At 29.5% G+C, this 17,410-nt stretch overlaps 1 protein-coding gene across 1 annotated transcript in view; it reads right to left on the reverse strand.

The window, feature by feature from the left end:
- Positions 1-17,307, reverse strand: part of LOC143045272 (tether containing UBX domain for GLUT4-like) — a 28,798-nt gene extending 11,491 nt beyond the window's left edge. Inside the window, exons 1-14 of the mRNA XM_076217655.1 lie at positions 17,195-17,307; positions 14,439-14,497; positions 13,244-13,459; positions 12,819-12,900; positions 12,172-12,245; positions 10,007-10,553; positions 9,416-9,544; positions 8,135-8,181; positions 7,535-7,559; positions 5,799-5,865; positions 5,179-5,251; positions 4,189-4,331; positions 1,279-1,341; positions 540-592 (exon numbers count right to left, since the gene is read on the reverse strand). Coding sequence (XP_076073770.1) covers positions 540-592; positions 1,279-1,341; positions 4,189-4,331; positions 5,179-5,251; positions 5,799-5,865; positions 7,535-7,559; positions 8,135-8,181; positions 9,416-9,544; positions 10,007-10,553; positions 12,172-12,245; positions 12,819-12,900; positions 13,244-13,459; positions 14,439-14,497; positions 17,195-17,272 — 1,656 coding nt within the window. The 5' untranslated portion in view covers positions 17,273-17,307. The remainder of the gene's footprint in view (positions 1-539; positions 593-1,278; positions 1,342-4,188; positions 4,332-5,178; positions 5,252-5,798; positions 5,866-7,534; positions 7,560-8,134; positions 8,182-9,415; positions 9,545-10,006; positions 10,554-12,171; positions 12,246-12,818; positions 12,901-13,243; positions 13,460-14,438; positions 14,498-17,194) is intronic.
- Between the last annotated feature and the right edge of the window lie 103 nt (positions 17,308-17,410).

Below are 17,410 nucleotides of genomic sequence, written 5' to 3' on the forward strand. Positions count from 1 at the left end.
AAACAATCAAAAGGCTGTGCAATTCTCATTTTGTACCACTTAGAAACAGATCTGTTTAGGAATGTAATAAAAAAAACATATGGTAAGTTTATAAATAGATATGAATGAGCTTAAATGAGCCAAAATGACAAAATCAATGAAATATTAATTCACATGTTTTCCTGTAAGTCCTAAGGTATTACTGCATTTCACAAGATCTACTGAATTTGAAAAATCAAAACATTTAGTTTGTTTAGTATCATTTGATTGAGGCCTAAGAAGTAAAATGGTTACCGGAAATACAAATCTGCATTCAAAGAATTTCCCTAAAAGCATAGTATGCAATAATTAAAGAGGCAGATAGACAGGAAATAAAAATGCTCTTCAGGTGCAGGATTTTCTCACAGTGTCTGAGACCCATTGGTAGCCATAAGCTGATTTCAGCTTCTTGATAGAGTTGTTGTCTCTTTGACACATTCCCCATTTCCATGCTCAATTTCACTATATATATTAATCAGCTATATTTCTAATAAAGTAATTAACTATTAAAAATATTTTACCTCAATCATTGTTGCTGCATTATCTTTTAAAAGCTTTTTTGGTGGAGCTGTGTCTATTACAAAAATTTAATATTCATTCTTTATACAAGGGAGATAATAAAATAAAATATTAAGTTTTTAAAGGAGATAATGAAATAAAATATCAATCCTTTCAGGGGAGATAATAAAATAAAATATCAATTCTTAACAGGGGAGATCATGCAGATCATATTGGTCAATGAACATCATACATTATATGTTTGTAACATAACATTAACTGATCAATGAGAATTAAATAAACATCTTTTACACCACAAAATGTTCATGTGCCTGTTAATACAAGTCTGGAACCTTGTCAATGGTTTTTTTTCATTATAATAAAAAAAAATGTGTGGGGGGAATTTGATTTAGTGAACGATATGAAAGTTTTTTCTCTGCTATTAAGAGCTCTACATACGGTATAGACACTTGTCTTTTGTAGAAATTCAAACATGACCTCTAGATGTCTTTTAATTTTTGTAATTCTAAGTCACTATTTCATTGATGTGCACCCAATAACCTCCTATAACTCACAATTTAGTATTTTTTAATTTACATGCTGTTTTCCTGTAAAAACCTTATAAATTTAAGGAGTACAAATATCTTTTTTTAAATTGCGTATTTACAAAAGGAAAATAATGCATTACATCATGAGCAAGTTAACTTTGATATCAAATCAAAAATATATGAAAAGAACGTAATTTGTTCATATACAACTTACATAGATAAAAGTTAAGGTCTTTATCTTCAAGGTAACTTTTAACATACTTCTTCATGGCAAACACTGAAAAATATAAACATTGAATAGCATTAAACTTGTATCAAATAACTATAAAATTGTGACAATGAAAATTCATTTTGGATATACTTACAAATTGATGTGAAACTGGAAATTATGTTCTGTTACAAATGTATGTGAACGCACAAAAAAGTAAGTATTCACCTCAAAAGATAACAGAACCTTTTAGCAGACTTATTTTAAAAGAAGGGATATAGTTACAATACTGAAGTCAGGTCATTGCAGATTGCATATTTTGGCTTTAATATTGATTCACTTATAGGATCTTTGCATCGGAAACACATTTATTCTAAAACCAGTTGTTGGCCTTTGTTAGTCTTGTATGATTTTTAATTCTAACTTCTTGTCTATAATTTGGAGATTCGTATGACGTCCATTATCACTGAACTAGTATACATATATGTTAAGGGGCCAGCTGAAGGACGCCTCTTGGTGCAGGAATTTCTCTCGCTGCATTGAAGACCCATTGAAGGCCTTCGGCTGTTGTCTGCTTTATGGTCAGGTTAATGTCTCTTTGACACATTCCCCATTTCCATTCTCAATTTTACACTTTGAAAAACTTTACTTTTTTTAAGATGGGCTGAAAAAGAATATATTTTTGTGATTTTTCCCCCTTCTGACCTTGTTTCCCAGTGTATATGTCTTAAAAATATTTTCAGAGCCTTTTAACAGTGTTTTATACATACAATTTGTTTTTAACACAATGGATCAGAGATATAAATATTTTTAACGGTTCCGTGGAAACCAGTATCTCGCCTATTTTTCCTCTTAATCGCAGGCTCAATGAAAATTAGGAAAAAACAAAATAATGATATTCCTCTCAATACTATCTTTTCATCACCAACAAGCTTCTGTCCAAGTTTGGTACAAATCCATGATAGTTTAAGAAAGTAATTAAAATCTTCGATATCGATTTTTAAATTATCTACATGGTGTTTTTTTTTTATAAAATATTTTGCATATTGCTAGCTAGTGATAATGCCTTATAAGGTAAAACTCCTCTCACCTATCCTAATGGCAAATTAATTTTATCATTTCATTATTGTACACTAAAATAATGGAATAAATTTCATAACTATATATTATTAAAGTTTAATTAAGATAAAATTTACTTGCATTACAGTGTAAACTTAATTCAATTTTATCTAATAAATTAATAGTAAAAACTTTTGTTATTCAATTATTGCTTGATTGAAACCATTTTAATCCTAATTGAAACAATTCAAAATCAGATATTACTTGATTGAAACATCTCAAAAACAAATATTACTTGATTGAAACAATTTCAAAAACAAATATTACTTGATTGAAACAATTTCAAAACAAATATTACATGATTGAAACAATTTCAAAACAAATATTACATGATTGAAACAATTTCAAAACAAATATTACTTGATTGAAACAATTTCAAAACAAATATTACTTGATTGAAACAATTTCAAAACAAATATTACTTGATTGAAACAATTTCAAAACAAATATTACTTGATTGAAACATTAAAAAAACAAATATTACTTGATTGGAATCTTTGGAAAAAAATATTTTTCTTGATTGAAACCCTTTGAAATCTAATTATTAATTGATTGAAACGTTTTTGATCTTTCATGAGTAATTGATTAATGTCCTTTGATCTCTAATTATTACCTGATAATACAAGATGATTAACCAATTGAATTTTCTTTAAAAGGCTTAACTTTAGTGAATACTTTTAACTACAAACACAAGCCAATTATAATTTTGAGAAAATATCTTTATCATAAATAGGGGTCCATATCAAGCAAAATCATAAACTTTCAAACATCTGATCTTCTCATAACTCACAAACACCAATACAACAATGGACTCCTCTACAATTTTGTCTTATGCCCAGCAGCTGAAGACTTTACTCACATCACATGAACAAGCAGTGACCCAAGTAAACTTACTAGGTAGCTTTTTCTTTTGTACATGTTTTTTGTAATTGAAATTTAATTAAAGATTTTCATTTCATAGTGGTTAACTTGAAAATGCAATTCACATGTATTTATAAATTATATGAATGAAATAAAATGATATCTTTATGTAATGTTTTGAAACAAAATTTTCATGAAATATGTTTTGATATCCAATTTTAGTACCAAAATGTCTATTAAATATGTGAGAATTGATGATTATTTTATGATTTTAATAATATTCTTTTTTATTTACAAAAAACAAGATTCAGCAGTTTGACCACTACTTGTTTACAGCAGAAATGAACGGTTCTCATGGTAACATTCTCTGTCTCCAGACCCATAAGTCAACTACACTTGGTATCTGTAAGATGTACAACTCATACAGAGAGAAAAAATTTGACCAAATCCAAGAGTTGTCTACCCTGATCATGAAGTCTGCCAACTCCACACCAACATCATCAGAGAATGACAACCAACCAGCTAGTCCAACCATGAGACAACTACTTGAGAATGACAGCACTGTCCAGTCACTTACAGAAGACTTCTGTGTGTTTTCCAGAGACATATAAATTTCTTTTAATAATGAATACTTCAATAATAAGTGCTTTTGATATTTAATGTGACAATTTGAATGTATGTATTAATGTCATATTGTTTTTATAACCATTGTGATATTTTTGTGAATGCTTAGTGCTTTATATACTTGAATTATTCTTATAAGTATTAAAATACATAAACAAAAAAGAGTTTTCATTATTTATGACAAGAATCAACAACATAAATATATGTAATTTCTACATATATAACAATAGAAAGATACACTAAAAAAACAAAGTCATTTTGAATATCTACACATTCATATGTATGTGTGCATATCCTAGAATAACAACATACCAGTTTCTCTAGGTCTGAACAGTCCTTGAAGAACTAGTTTGTCAGCAAACTGTATCCGTATAACAACCCTTTCGTATTTATTATACTGTTCTTCTAACTTTTGTCTTCTCATGGATTGGGTCATCAAAAGCTGTTCTTCTTCACTTTAAAAAAACGGGAATAAAACAGTGAATAAGTTCAGTATAAGGTATAAAGTTAGTGCATTATGATGAGTATACAAAGTCAAAGATGTTGCAACCTCACTTATTTTTAGCCATCAAAGAAAAATTGTATGGTTAAGCAGGAAGTAACTGCTTGGCCGTCTTAAAATCACCTCCTCTATACAACTCATCATATAAAGATATAGTTAATATCAAATCATTTAAGAAAAAAAGGACCAGCAATATAAAGAAATCACATGCTCAATACAAATAAAACGTCAAAGTATTACCAAACAGGAAGTGACTGCCAACACAATATATGGTACAACTAAGTATTATAAAAATATATACCAAAACATTACGAGAAGTAAAAAATCAACTGCTGGTTTGGAAACAGAATATTATTCTCCAACATTTTCCTGCATTTTTTATGAAAACATTGTGCTGAGCAATACCTCTGTAAACATCCCAACTGACCTTGAATAGAATTTTTAAATATTTCAAAGAAGCAAAAGAGAATTGTAGTATATGAGCATTTGGGCAACTACTTCTTAAACTAGCACAACAAACAAGAATATAGATAGAAGAAGAGACAAACAGATTCCTACATATCCCTTACATTTCAGAGGAAGGATATCAAAATAAAATCAACTGAAATATTAGGCTTTATATGTTATCTTATTTCTTGTGAGAAATAATTCAAAAAAATACAGGAATAAATGATTGCTTTATTCAAATGTATTTTTCATTTGTTTTTCATTTCTGAACCTTTGTCACATTAGACAGCTTATATATTTTTAAATATTCACTATTTCTGTATTCTTATGTGAAAAACAATTTCTTTTCTTACTTTTTCTTCTGTAAATCCTGCATCATTGTTCTCACATCTTTTTCTGTCACCTCAAAAAAATCTTCTGAAATTTCTACAAAAAAGAGACAAATATGACTTCAGATAAAAGGCCTTGATTAGGTGAGATAGACATACATACTCATTATCTTGTTTAAAAATGTTCTTGAAGTAAAAATTTCATATTTTTAATATTAACCCATTAGTTATAAATATTAATTGACAGTGCTTCTTAAGCCTTGAAAGGCTGGCTGATTTACTTAGTATTAATGTATGTAAAAATGTAATATCAGGTTGTACTGTAAATAAAATTATATATATATATACTATGTATACTCAATATTAGCAATTCAAATAACAAATATCTAAAATATTTTGTGCAGACTCTCTGAGAATCAGGTATAAAGTTATTGGTCTTTATCCATTGTTTAAGACACTATACTGTAAAAAAAAAATTGGGATATTTTTACCATTGAGTAAATTGTGACAGAGAAGATTTTGCAAAATTAAAAAATAGAAAATAGATGTGGTATATGATTGCCAATGAGACAACTCTCCACCTAAAGACCAAATGATAAAGAAGTTTACAACTATAGGTCACAAAAAATGTAATAATAAACTACCTTGGTTAGCAGAAGTTGATTTGATCTCTTCATCCATACTGAATATCATTGTCTCTCTATCACACGGCTATATTAATAAATCATAAAATTATTTCACATGTAAAAGTAACATTAAAATCCAATCTATACATGTAATATAATATGTTAGGCAAATAATATGCACCAATTCAAATTCATGCAATGTGATGTACAGGTACCAATGTCATTATATATCTAATTACACCTTATGTAAGAATCCTAGGTTTTAATTGGTTGATAGCCAGTGTATTTTTCACCAATTTACTGTTATCAAATGAATATCGTTCATTTTTTAATGCCGCCAGGGTATATGCAAAAAGGATATGACTTTTTTATCCTCTCTGCCATGGTATTTGCCAAAAAATACTCTATCCGACTGTACGCTTGTAACGTCACGGTCATCAATGCGTTTTTGAACGTAATTAACATTCAGTGTAATTAAACAGATATAGCATGTTCTTGAGGGGTATTTGCGAAAAATACAAGTCCTGAGAACGAATTTCCCTCGCCTTATGGCTCGCGAAATTTAACATTCTCTCGACTGGTATTTTTCGCAAATATCTCTCCTTAAATTTATATATCTGTTCAAAATAAACATAACACATCAACTTATACATTATTGTTTAGGGGCCAGCTGAAGTCGTGAGTGCAAGGTTTTCTCACTGTATTTAAGATCCTTTGGCAGGCTAGGAGCAGTTTTCTACTGTTTGGACTAATGGATGTCTCTTTGATGCATTCACTGTCTCTATTCTTAATTCTATTATTAAGGTAGATCATACTAAGTATATACTTTTTCAGACAGAATTTTCATATAATTTGCCAACATGAAGATTTTACTATGCTTTTTTCAAAAATATAATAAAAAGTATGTGTCACCATGCTATTTTTCAAGCTATGAGTCGTTGAAAATTGCCTAAATTTGGTTAGATTGTTCATGAAAAAACACATTTGTGTGCATAAAAACAATTCTATGAGATAGAATCATAGAATTTTGAAATAAATTGTGAGAAGATAGGTTTTATTTATGTTTTAAGAAAATGAAAATAAAAAATGGTGTCACCGAACTTGTTTTCTTGCTACAAGTGAAAATTCAAAATTTCCCTAATAGACCAGTATATATTTTTCACTTAAAGAGTTATCTCCCCAGGTTCATTTAAAAAAACTATAAAAAAAAACAAAAAACAATATGATATTTGTTTTAATATTTTGAATAATACAATAAATCACCAAGTTTTCTTCATATCAATAACATTAAATTGCAAATCTGTTTCCAAATTTGCAGATTTGGCCAAATAACTAGACCGATTTTGTAATGTGATTGTACAATCCAAGATGGCGGTATACCATGAATCTACCTTAAGTAAAAAATGAAAAACAATCTTTAGGAAATCTCTGTCAATTAACATTATCAATGAATTTGTTACATCAAATTATTCATTTGTCTTTTCATTATTATCATCACTTTAAGAGGATATCCTTTAATTAAAATATCTATAAGATCAATGTTCTTTTTTTACTTTTACTAAAAATGTTCCAAACTTTCACAATTCATTTTCTATCAAAGAAAATACAAAATATTGAACAGTTCTACCTAATAACACACCTGAAAACTTATATCAATGGTTCTTCAGACATTTATAGTAATTTTCTGAAAGAACCTTACACTATAATCAAAGGTCCTTATTCAGATAAATTTTTTTTTATTTTAAAATACTCACCTTATATTCTTCTTTATTTACAGAGCTGAAAAAAAAATACCACATAGTTATCTTAACTGATATAAAAATGTTCTTTCTTTATTTACTTTGTTAATAGATTGTCATACAATTGTGATCAAAGGTTGAGGAATCATAAAAGTGTGTGCTTATCATTCAGGGGCAGATCCAGTCATTTTTAAAAGGGGAGAGGTTGATCCCAACCCAGGATGAAGGGAGGGTTCCAAATGGATTTCCCCATTTAAAAACATTCATCGTAAAAGAAAAAGGGGGTTCCCTGGTGGGTTATACAGCCATGAAATGTCAGCAGTAAATTCATTAAAATAAAATAAAACATGACTGAATGTCTGACTCACATCTTCTATAATATAAAGCTTATCCCTCAAAAATATTCATACAGGATGTATTTTTATGTGTATCTAATTTGTGACAATTTTTTTTATATCAGTCGACAATTATGAGTGCTTAGTAAAGTTTGTGAAACTATTATAATTTTCAAAATATTTAACAATAATCCTTTGAGAAAATAACATAATAACGTCTTTGGAAGTTGCTTTTATATTTCATTCTTGCAGAGCTTTCATTGAATCATTAAAAACTAACCTTAATTCATTTTGATATAAATCTTTTCCTTTTGTTTCTTCTGGGAACTAAAATTAAAGAACAATATTTTGTAATGGCTATTCCTATCATTTACTTTGATTGGTGACAGTATACAAAGAAATTATGTAATAGGCACATGCTATCATAATAATATTAACTGATGGATGCTTTATGTCCAGTGTCAAATATTACATAGTATTTTAATATCCTGTGTGGTACTAGACCTATGTGCTGACGGCCAAGTCAATTTTTTCACATTTTAGTTCACAGGTTATTGGTCTACAGGAAATATATCTTTCAACCTAGACACTTTTTTCTGTCTTTTGAGCTGACTAGTTTTTAGCCTTAAACTTCTTTAAATGGTCTCTAATTTGAAGCCCAGCAGCCAATACTGATTTCTAATTTTTTTCTTTAATCTGCATATATACTTTCAAATCAGTAAAATGTACAAATGAAATATTCACTGTACACGTTTTGCCTGAAGAAGTTGTCAGAGATCTCTCTATGTCTAACTTGTCAAATTAATATGAACAATGTCGTTTTCAAGTGACTTGATAATGATCAACTTTTTTCTTTTAATACAGCATAATTTGTAAAAGCGCAGATGTCATAAAATCTGTTTTATTAAACAGTGACTGATTAAAGAAACCATGTTAGTTTTTCTGTGTCTGCATGGTTTTTAATTATATTCAATCAATTTTTAACTTGAATCCTTTTTAACTTGAACTTCATCGCTTTTGGTTTAAATGACACTTACATATGATAAAATGTCCATAATTTCAATTTTCTTTTGCTGAAGTGACCTAACAAGCATTTCAGCTCATCAAACTTCTTTTTTTCAGAAACAAAAAAAACAAGAATGTGTCCATAGTTCATGGATGCCCCACACACATTATAATTTTCTATGTTCACTGGACCATTAAATTTGGGTAAAATCTCTAATTTGGCATTAAAATTAGAAAGATCATATCATAAGGAACATGTGTACTTAGTTTCAAGTTGATTGGACTTCAACTTCATCAAAAACTACCATGACCAAAATCTTTAAATAAAGTGGGACAGACAGACAAGATGAACAAACAGACCCACATACCAGAAAACATAATGCCCATAAATGGCATACTAAAAATAAGAATTAAAGTCCAATCCAATCCAACATTGATAGCACAGACACTTTGAATATCTTGGGTATATTTTTTCTCTTTGCCGTTGGCGGTTACATAAATTTAAAATGGTTAATTTATAGCCATAAAAAATAATGATTCAAGTATATATATGAACCTTAAATCCCTGAAATGACTGTTGTTGAGGTGGTCTTCTCTGTCCTGATGCTGATTGAACACCTTGTCTTATCTGTGTAACATCTACACCAATCTGTGACATATATGCTGCTGCCATCTGACGAGCAACCTGAAATTTTATTATGGTAAATCACTTTCAAGAGATTCCATATTTCTTCCATTTAAGTCTTTTCAATGAAAATTTAAGTGTATATTTTTCTCTTTAGAATGAATAAACCAATTAAACAACTTTTACTTTAATATATTATAAACCATCAAAGATTTATCACTCCAAAACAAAGATGTAGAAAACCTTGGTCAAACTGACTTACAGTAGTTGACAAATGTTGTCAACACAAGAGGAGTTAAGTGGAAAACATCATTGATAAACATGCACCATCATTAGTTTTTTGTGTGGTAAACTAAATCCCAGTGACATAAAGACAGACAATGGTAAATATATATGTAAAATCCTCATTCATGGCAGGAGATAACAAATTATATTTGGTATCCAAACATTCAAAATTAAAATGACTCAAATTTTTAAAACCAATATTCAGCACATTTTTGTGCAATTTAATATAAATAATACCTGTTGTTCTCTTGGAGTTAAATCATAAAAATCATCAGGAGTAATAACCTCTACGCCAGGTATATTCATATTCCTCAAAGCTTCAGCCCCTCGCCTGCTAGCCTCAGCCTGAGATCTAGGTTCAGTACTATTCTGACCTAAATTTTTACTACCAGCAGTTACAATATGATCACTGATTGTATTTTCTGTTCGATCTACATCCATTGATTGGTTCACTGTAGTCACATGTTCTGAACTCTCAGTTTCCATTGGTTCAGAACTATTAGCACTACTTTTACTTCTGGATTTCATACTTCCATTTTCATCAGATGACTGTTTTGAGATATTTTCATCATTATTACTAAGAGTTTCAGGTTTTAATCCAGTGTGATTGGATTTCACATTTTCATTTGCACTTATATTGGTAGACTTTGAATCTTTAGGTTGCTCTGACTGAGAATTTTGTCTAGCTGCTATTTGCTCTAGTCTAGCATTCTTTGCTTGTTCTTTTTCTAATTTAGAAATTAAGTCAGCGATAACACTATCTTCAACTGGTCTGTGAGCATATCTACCAAAACAAACACAACATCATTCATTTTTACAGACTTGAATATAACCTTTATTCATGTATATTCATACTCTCCTGAAGAAGGATTATAGTCTTAGATATAACATATCTAAAGAATAAAAAAATAATTTTAAGGCATACAGTGAACTAATTTGAGGTTTAATAGTCTAAAATAAAGTAAAAAAGTCAATAATAATCTAAATGGTTATTACAGTTTTTGGGTGATGTTTTTGATGAGTAATTATCTTTTTGTCCTTCTTTAAAATCATTAATGGTTTGAATTACATGTGTGTAGTTTAAGAGGAATAAATGACTGTGCCAGATGCACAAAATATAACAGTCACATATATATAGAGAAATTTTATAAAAAACATCAATGGGAAATGATGCCCTAGCTTGCATATAACATTATAAAGGGAAATAACTCAAGAACGTTACCATTGATGCTACCCTAGTTCGTACTTGATCTGAATTTTGTGGAAGTAAGCATTGTATATAAGTTTCATAATATTTGGTTGTGGTAAACTTAAACATTTGTAAAGGGGCATTACTTTGGAACAGTAAAATTGATGCAACCTTTGATCTGTCTTATGTTATAATAAGCATTGTGTATAAGATTCATAAAAGTCAATTAATGCAATCTTAAGGATGCTCGCGGCTACAAAGAATTCGGCAAAAAATTAAACATTTGTTTTTTCATTATACATTTTATTTATTACACTATAAGGTATTACTTTATGATATGGTACAAAAATTAACCCATAAAATCGATTCCTTTTGGCCCCAGATGAGTTTTAAAATGTTTATATCATTGAAAGAGCTCCAAATTATCTCCCTTTGACCAAAACTATCATTTTTTGGCATAAAAATGGAAATGTCTTTTTTAACTCATCGGTGACTTATATTTTTTATTACTGTTTTCAAATAAGCTGTACATAAACTATATAATTGTAAAATTTAAGCGATTTCTGTAATTAGGTTATTTTTTTATTTCGATATTACCTCTATTTCTCCTATTACTTCAACAGAAATAATGGACATAAACAAAAATATATGCTTTTTTCTTAAGCAGATTGTGAGCTTAAATCAACGGTGACCCCATTTTTTTATTTCATTTTTCTATTAGTATATGATAAAGTTCATTTATAGAAAAATATAGCGAAATCCTATATTAAAAAAAAATTGATTTATACCTGCGAGCACCCTTAAATTAGAGAACTTAAATCTATTTCGGGACATATGGATGTACATACAGAGGGACAAGGGTAAAACTTTATTTTCCTTTACTAAGGTGTGGGGCAGAACAATCGTTAGTTTTGAACAATGTGTGGAGGATGTACCATGGTATATCATAAATTGTCCTATCTATAATGAGAGAATCACAAGAGACAAAATGATAACTTAAACATTTAGTATAAGTTTACGTACTCAAAAAAAAGACACAAAATTTCGTAGTTTCATGGTTTGATAAAAATGAATAAACTTGTATAAGTAGGAGATAGTTCTACCTTTCCATACTTTGTGAGCTCAGCTCCTTATTTAAATACTGTACATAAATTTTGTCATTTTGTCCCTGCTTTCAATTATGTTACAAGATATTAAATTAAAACCAATTTACCTTATTGCAGCTTTGCCTCCTGTTAGGCCAAGTTTTCTTAAGGTTGTTTCTTTTAAAGCCATTTCCCCAATAACCTGTAAGAAATATAATGGGTTTTTTTTACCTTTTATGTAATTTTCAAATTCCCATATGTTTAGCCTTTAATTTTCTGATCATGCAATCAATTCCCTCAAGCTTTGACATACATGTAAGAGAATTGTTAGAGTTCTAGTAAGCCCATTTTGGTTTTAATGACCTGAATGTTTTTGTATTTGGCTTCTCAAACTCTCATGTGATACTAAGGAAAATTATTCGAGAAACAATAGGGATCATACATTGCTTTTTTCAATGGTTTTCAAATAGCTATAGATAGTTTTTTACTACCATAGTTTCTTTATATTAGTTCAACAAGTGTTTGTACAAAAAAACTTGTCCATACATTAATACTAGTATTGATTGTTTAAGGATCTTGCTATACATTCCTCACTGAACTCATAAATGAGCTCTTCAAAGTTAGTTTTAGGTTTTGGACTTTCACATATTTTGGCGTCAAGCATCACCAAAGAGACATAAATTGACAAAAAGCCCATCTGGTACTGAATGCTTGTCCAGTATTGTAAAATCAGTAATACTAATGCAATTCAAAAATTTTAATGTACAGTAATTACCTCTTCCCTCATATAATTACAAACAGGATGTGTTGGTGGAGCAGTGGAAGGATCTGTACTTGTCAACTGTCCTGATGATAAACTGCAATAAATCATGTAAATGTTGAAAAAAATCCTTGAACTTTAGTAGTGCTCATTGAAAATCTTTAGAATTGAGAAAAGTGATTGTGCAGTGTTTTTCATGATGATTTCTGTCTTCAGACATTTAATATAAAAATAAATCATGATTATGTGTGTGAAAAAAAGTCTTATTTCAGTCAAGTTTAATGTTTCAAAAACACAATTGTTTGTATTTGTTTTGTTTTTTTATATTTTTATAAACACATAATAATTCTTCTGGAATGACAGACAAAATGAACATATAAAATATTGTCAATATAAAAGACAACAATATTTACTTTTGAAAAAAAGTTAATTGGTCAAACCTGTCAGATGAAGTTTCCCAATGAAGTAACAATTCCCATAATGAAATGGTTGGTGAAAATGAACCCTGTAGTCTCTCTCCATTCTCTAATTGTAATGCTATTACTACTTCCTGTTCAACACGACTCTTCTCAGATTTCACCAATTCTAACTTGCAGTTATTTGGAAGGTTAGCGAATCTTACCGATAATGTCACATCCAGAGTCTTTCTTCCATGACTACAAAACATATACAATTACATTAACAACAAATATAAACAATTATATTGAATATTCTGAAATTAAACACCCTCAGTGCAAAAATGATGCAGTTATGGACAGACAATAAAATAATTTTTTGGAATATGCCGGTAAACATACATGGATTTTCAAAAATAAAGAAGGTAGACTTAAAGGAAGATTTCAAATTTTGTCTGTAACAAATAAAATCTTAAGTCAATGTTGTTTTTTGTTGTGATAACTTAATATTGTAAACATATTTTCGGGTTGTGTGCTCTGATAGATTATCCCAATTTAAACCTATAACTTGCTAGATAGTGTTTTGCTTGTGAACTGTTTCTTGAAAAAAAAATGAAAGTGTTCCAAGTTGAATGGCATTGCCTTTTGAAAAACTAAAATAGTTGCATTCAAATAGAATTTATCAATTTCATACTGCATACATGTATGAGTTTGCAGTATTATCCTGGAAAAATTCCATGCAGATCAGCTAGGATGAATGGTGGAAAATCATGAAGATTGAACTAGGTTATTTTGCCCAAAAAATCTCTCCAATTTTCTTAGGCTCAATATTTCAAAAAAATGTACAAACATGCTTGATGAAGTTCTTTCAGAGGGTTACTCAAAGAGTGATTTTTAGCAAAAACTTAACGCCTTTCTTTTTTTCAATAACAAATCATGTAAGGCACTTGTTATAAACTGTATGTAAAAGCAAAAGAAATGGCTATTCCCATATTTATGATTTAAAATCATAGATTGGCTGATTGTTGATTACTTAAGATCCAGTGGCAAATATTCCAAGCATGTTCAGGAGGATAAAGCCAAAGAAGTATCCTGCACTACTCTTCTATATCTAGTTCTACAGGAGACAGTTATCATGACAGCATGGAGACTTTTACAATGTGATAACTTGAAAATTTCATATTTGTTACTACTGTTTATCTACAATAAATGACCAACATATGGTCTTCTGCATGCTTACATTAGATTAAAATCTTCTGGTGGTAGGAAACCTTGCTTTTTACAGACTTCTTCTAGAACCTGAAATTATGAATAAGTCCATTATAATAAATTAATACTTATTAATACTCATCTCTTGTTTGGATGAATTTGAAATACAAATAACTTTATTTTTTAGGCCTGATTTATGTGGATTCAGTCGGCTCCAGAAGCAATGAAGCAGCACATCCATTTTGGATGGGCAAAATATTCACTTTTTGATATGGGACGAGCTCTAATGTCCAACTGCTATTCTAGCAAAACAGTCGTTGGACGTCAGAGTAATCTCGGACTACCAATGATGAGTAACATTTTCTTTCGGTTCCAGGTCTATTAACGCCCTATACACTTTCACACCTCACATGTTCCCCCTAGTTCCTTTCGCACCTGATTTTTATTCAGTTTCCAGTTGAATTATTAGAAATTGTTTTATATGTATATAATTTAGTTTTGGATGTAACACATCTTCTGATTGGCTGACGTTGTAATGTTTATTTGCTCATAGACATAATTTTGCCATGTGACAGTGACGTCATCGACATTTTTCCATGATTTACTCTGATTTAAATTGGAATTTAGAATTAAATTATGAGAAATGACTGATATATTTTTTCTATCTATTCGAAATAACATAAAACAATGTGGTGTACACTTTAAAATAACCCACTACACAAGTTATTCAGTGTGTACACATTTTTGATGTCATTTCTTCATAGGCAGAAAAAATATTACAGTCATTCATTAAATACCAAATTTTTGAATAGGTCAAAAAGGCCAGTTTTAAACTTTATAGAGATTTGAAATCATCAAATCCTCCTATTAAAACTCTTTTGCATTTATTTGATCACTGTATACAGCCAATTGTAACTTATGGTTGTGAAAGTTGGGGTATTATTAACATTACTCCTAAAAGGAAAAATGTATCCCTTTATGACATATTTAAAGATTGGGAGTTTGAGAAGCTAAATTCAAAAGTTTGTAAGTATATAATTGGTATTACAAAGATGTGCACCAATGTAGCAGTTCTGGCTGAACTGGGTAGATATCCTCTTTATATAAATTTGCTAACACATATGTTTATGTATTGGCATAGACTAGAGAATTCTCCATCTGATTTATTGAAAAGTGCTTATGCTGAGTTAAAAATAATTGAGAGTAAAGCTCAAACTAGCTCCAATAATTCATGGCTCTCTAATAGTATCATTTTCTACAGTGAAAAATTGGGTATTAACCTAAATATATGTAAAAATTTAGGCAAATTGAACACTTATTTTTCATTAAAAGGGTCATTTGACTATGAAAATTTTTTAGATTTAAAGCACCCACAAAAACATTTGTTAACAAAATACAGACTCAGCAATCACTGTTTAAGAATAGATTATCTATTTTATGTGCGTACCTCGATAAAGGCCTGCAACTTAGAAAATCAGAAAACTAGTTAACTTACATTTTTGTAAATACTCTAATAGATATCAAAATGATCTCCCCTTGACCACTGATCCTTTCCTCATGCATTTGAATTATTATTTTATTTTTCTTTAATCACTCTGTAATGTTTATGTCATGTAGTAATTAATGTTATGCTCTTAATGGGCCCTTTAATTTGTAAAATAAAAATATTGTATTGTATTGTATTGAATAAAAATTGGGGAATTATTATATGAAATGTGTGTGTTTTTTTTTTTTTTTTATCAATTTGATGATTATTTTCATGATTATTAAAGGTTAATTATGTATGATTATAGCTATTTGGTATTTATACTAAATTTGGTATTATTGTTATGTGTTTTTAAAAATATCATGGTTGTTGATACTGCGTTGATGTAAATACTTCATGTATTTAGTTTGATATGAATAAAACATTGAAGATTTTATATGAAAAATATATTGTTGAACAGCTTGATCACTTTAAATTTGATCCCACTTTATTTAGAAACAAAAAAAAATATAGCAATACATTTTGTACACTAACCATGGAAATACACCTTATCGCTATTTGTCCGCCATTACTGGATATCACACAGGTTCCCGTAAAATATTGATGTCACAATACCAAATATCTGACGCCACAATGGAAAAGTGATTGTTGTATGCGTCAAAAGTTCAAGCAGCCAGGATTAGCGATAAGGTGTATATGACCGTTGCATCTCTTAAACGCCAAAACTATTACAAAATTATATATAAAACACAAAACCAATAAATAAGGTGTGAATGTGTAGGGTTTGAAAGGACTTTGAGTGTGAACATATAGGGTGAGAAATTGAAAAGGGTGCAAACATGTTTTGGGCGAACGGACCCTGATTCTTTTCTTTATGTTAGGAAATAATACACCTTATCGCCCGGCCGCTTGAACTTTTGACGCATACAACAATCACTTTTCCATTGTGGCGTCAGATATTTTGTTTTGTGACGACAAAAATTTACAGGGAACCTGTGTGATATCTATTAATGGCGGACAAATAGCGATAAGGTGTATTGTACCAACTTAGGAATATCCCAGTTGTTTTTTCAGTCGTTGCTGTTGACAACGATTGATTTTGTTTTTTATGTTATCTTGCAGTTCATCAACTTTGTTTTACTTTTTTCATTTTTACCGATCGGTGCGGTGTCAGAAAAAAATGTGCATGACTTGCAATTTGTAAATGACTAAATGTGTGCGTTTGGAAGACTGACATTTGAAATCAATCGCTATTCTAGTATAAACATAATCATTTTTTGATTTCTATGTGGGCCTTATACCTGTAGCAACTTAGTATTTGGTGTAATTTTCACATTTTGTCGTCTTCCGTTTGAACATAGAACCTGTACAGTCGCCATTGTTGTTGTTTACAAAATTAACTTCCGGTGCTTCTACCCTTGAAAATAAATCAATTTAATTATCTATTTCATAATTTATCAACTCTATAAATACAACACCTTTAAATCTTAAAAAAATTCATTTGTTTTTATTCCTTA

Source organism: Mytilus galloprovincialis, chromosome 9, assembly GCF_965363235.1.
Source record: "Mytilus galloprovincialis chromosome 9, xbMytGall1.hap1.1, whole genome shotgun sequence".
Classification (NCBI taxonomy): domain Eukaryota; kingdom Metazoa; phylum Mollusca; class Bivalvia; order Mytilida; family Mytilidae; genus Mytilus; species Mytilus galloprovincialis.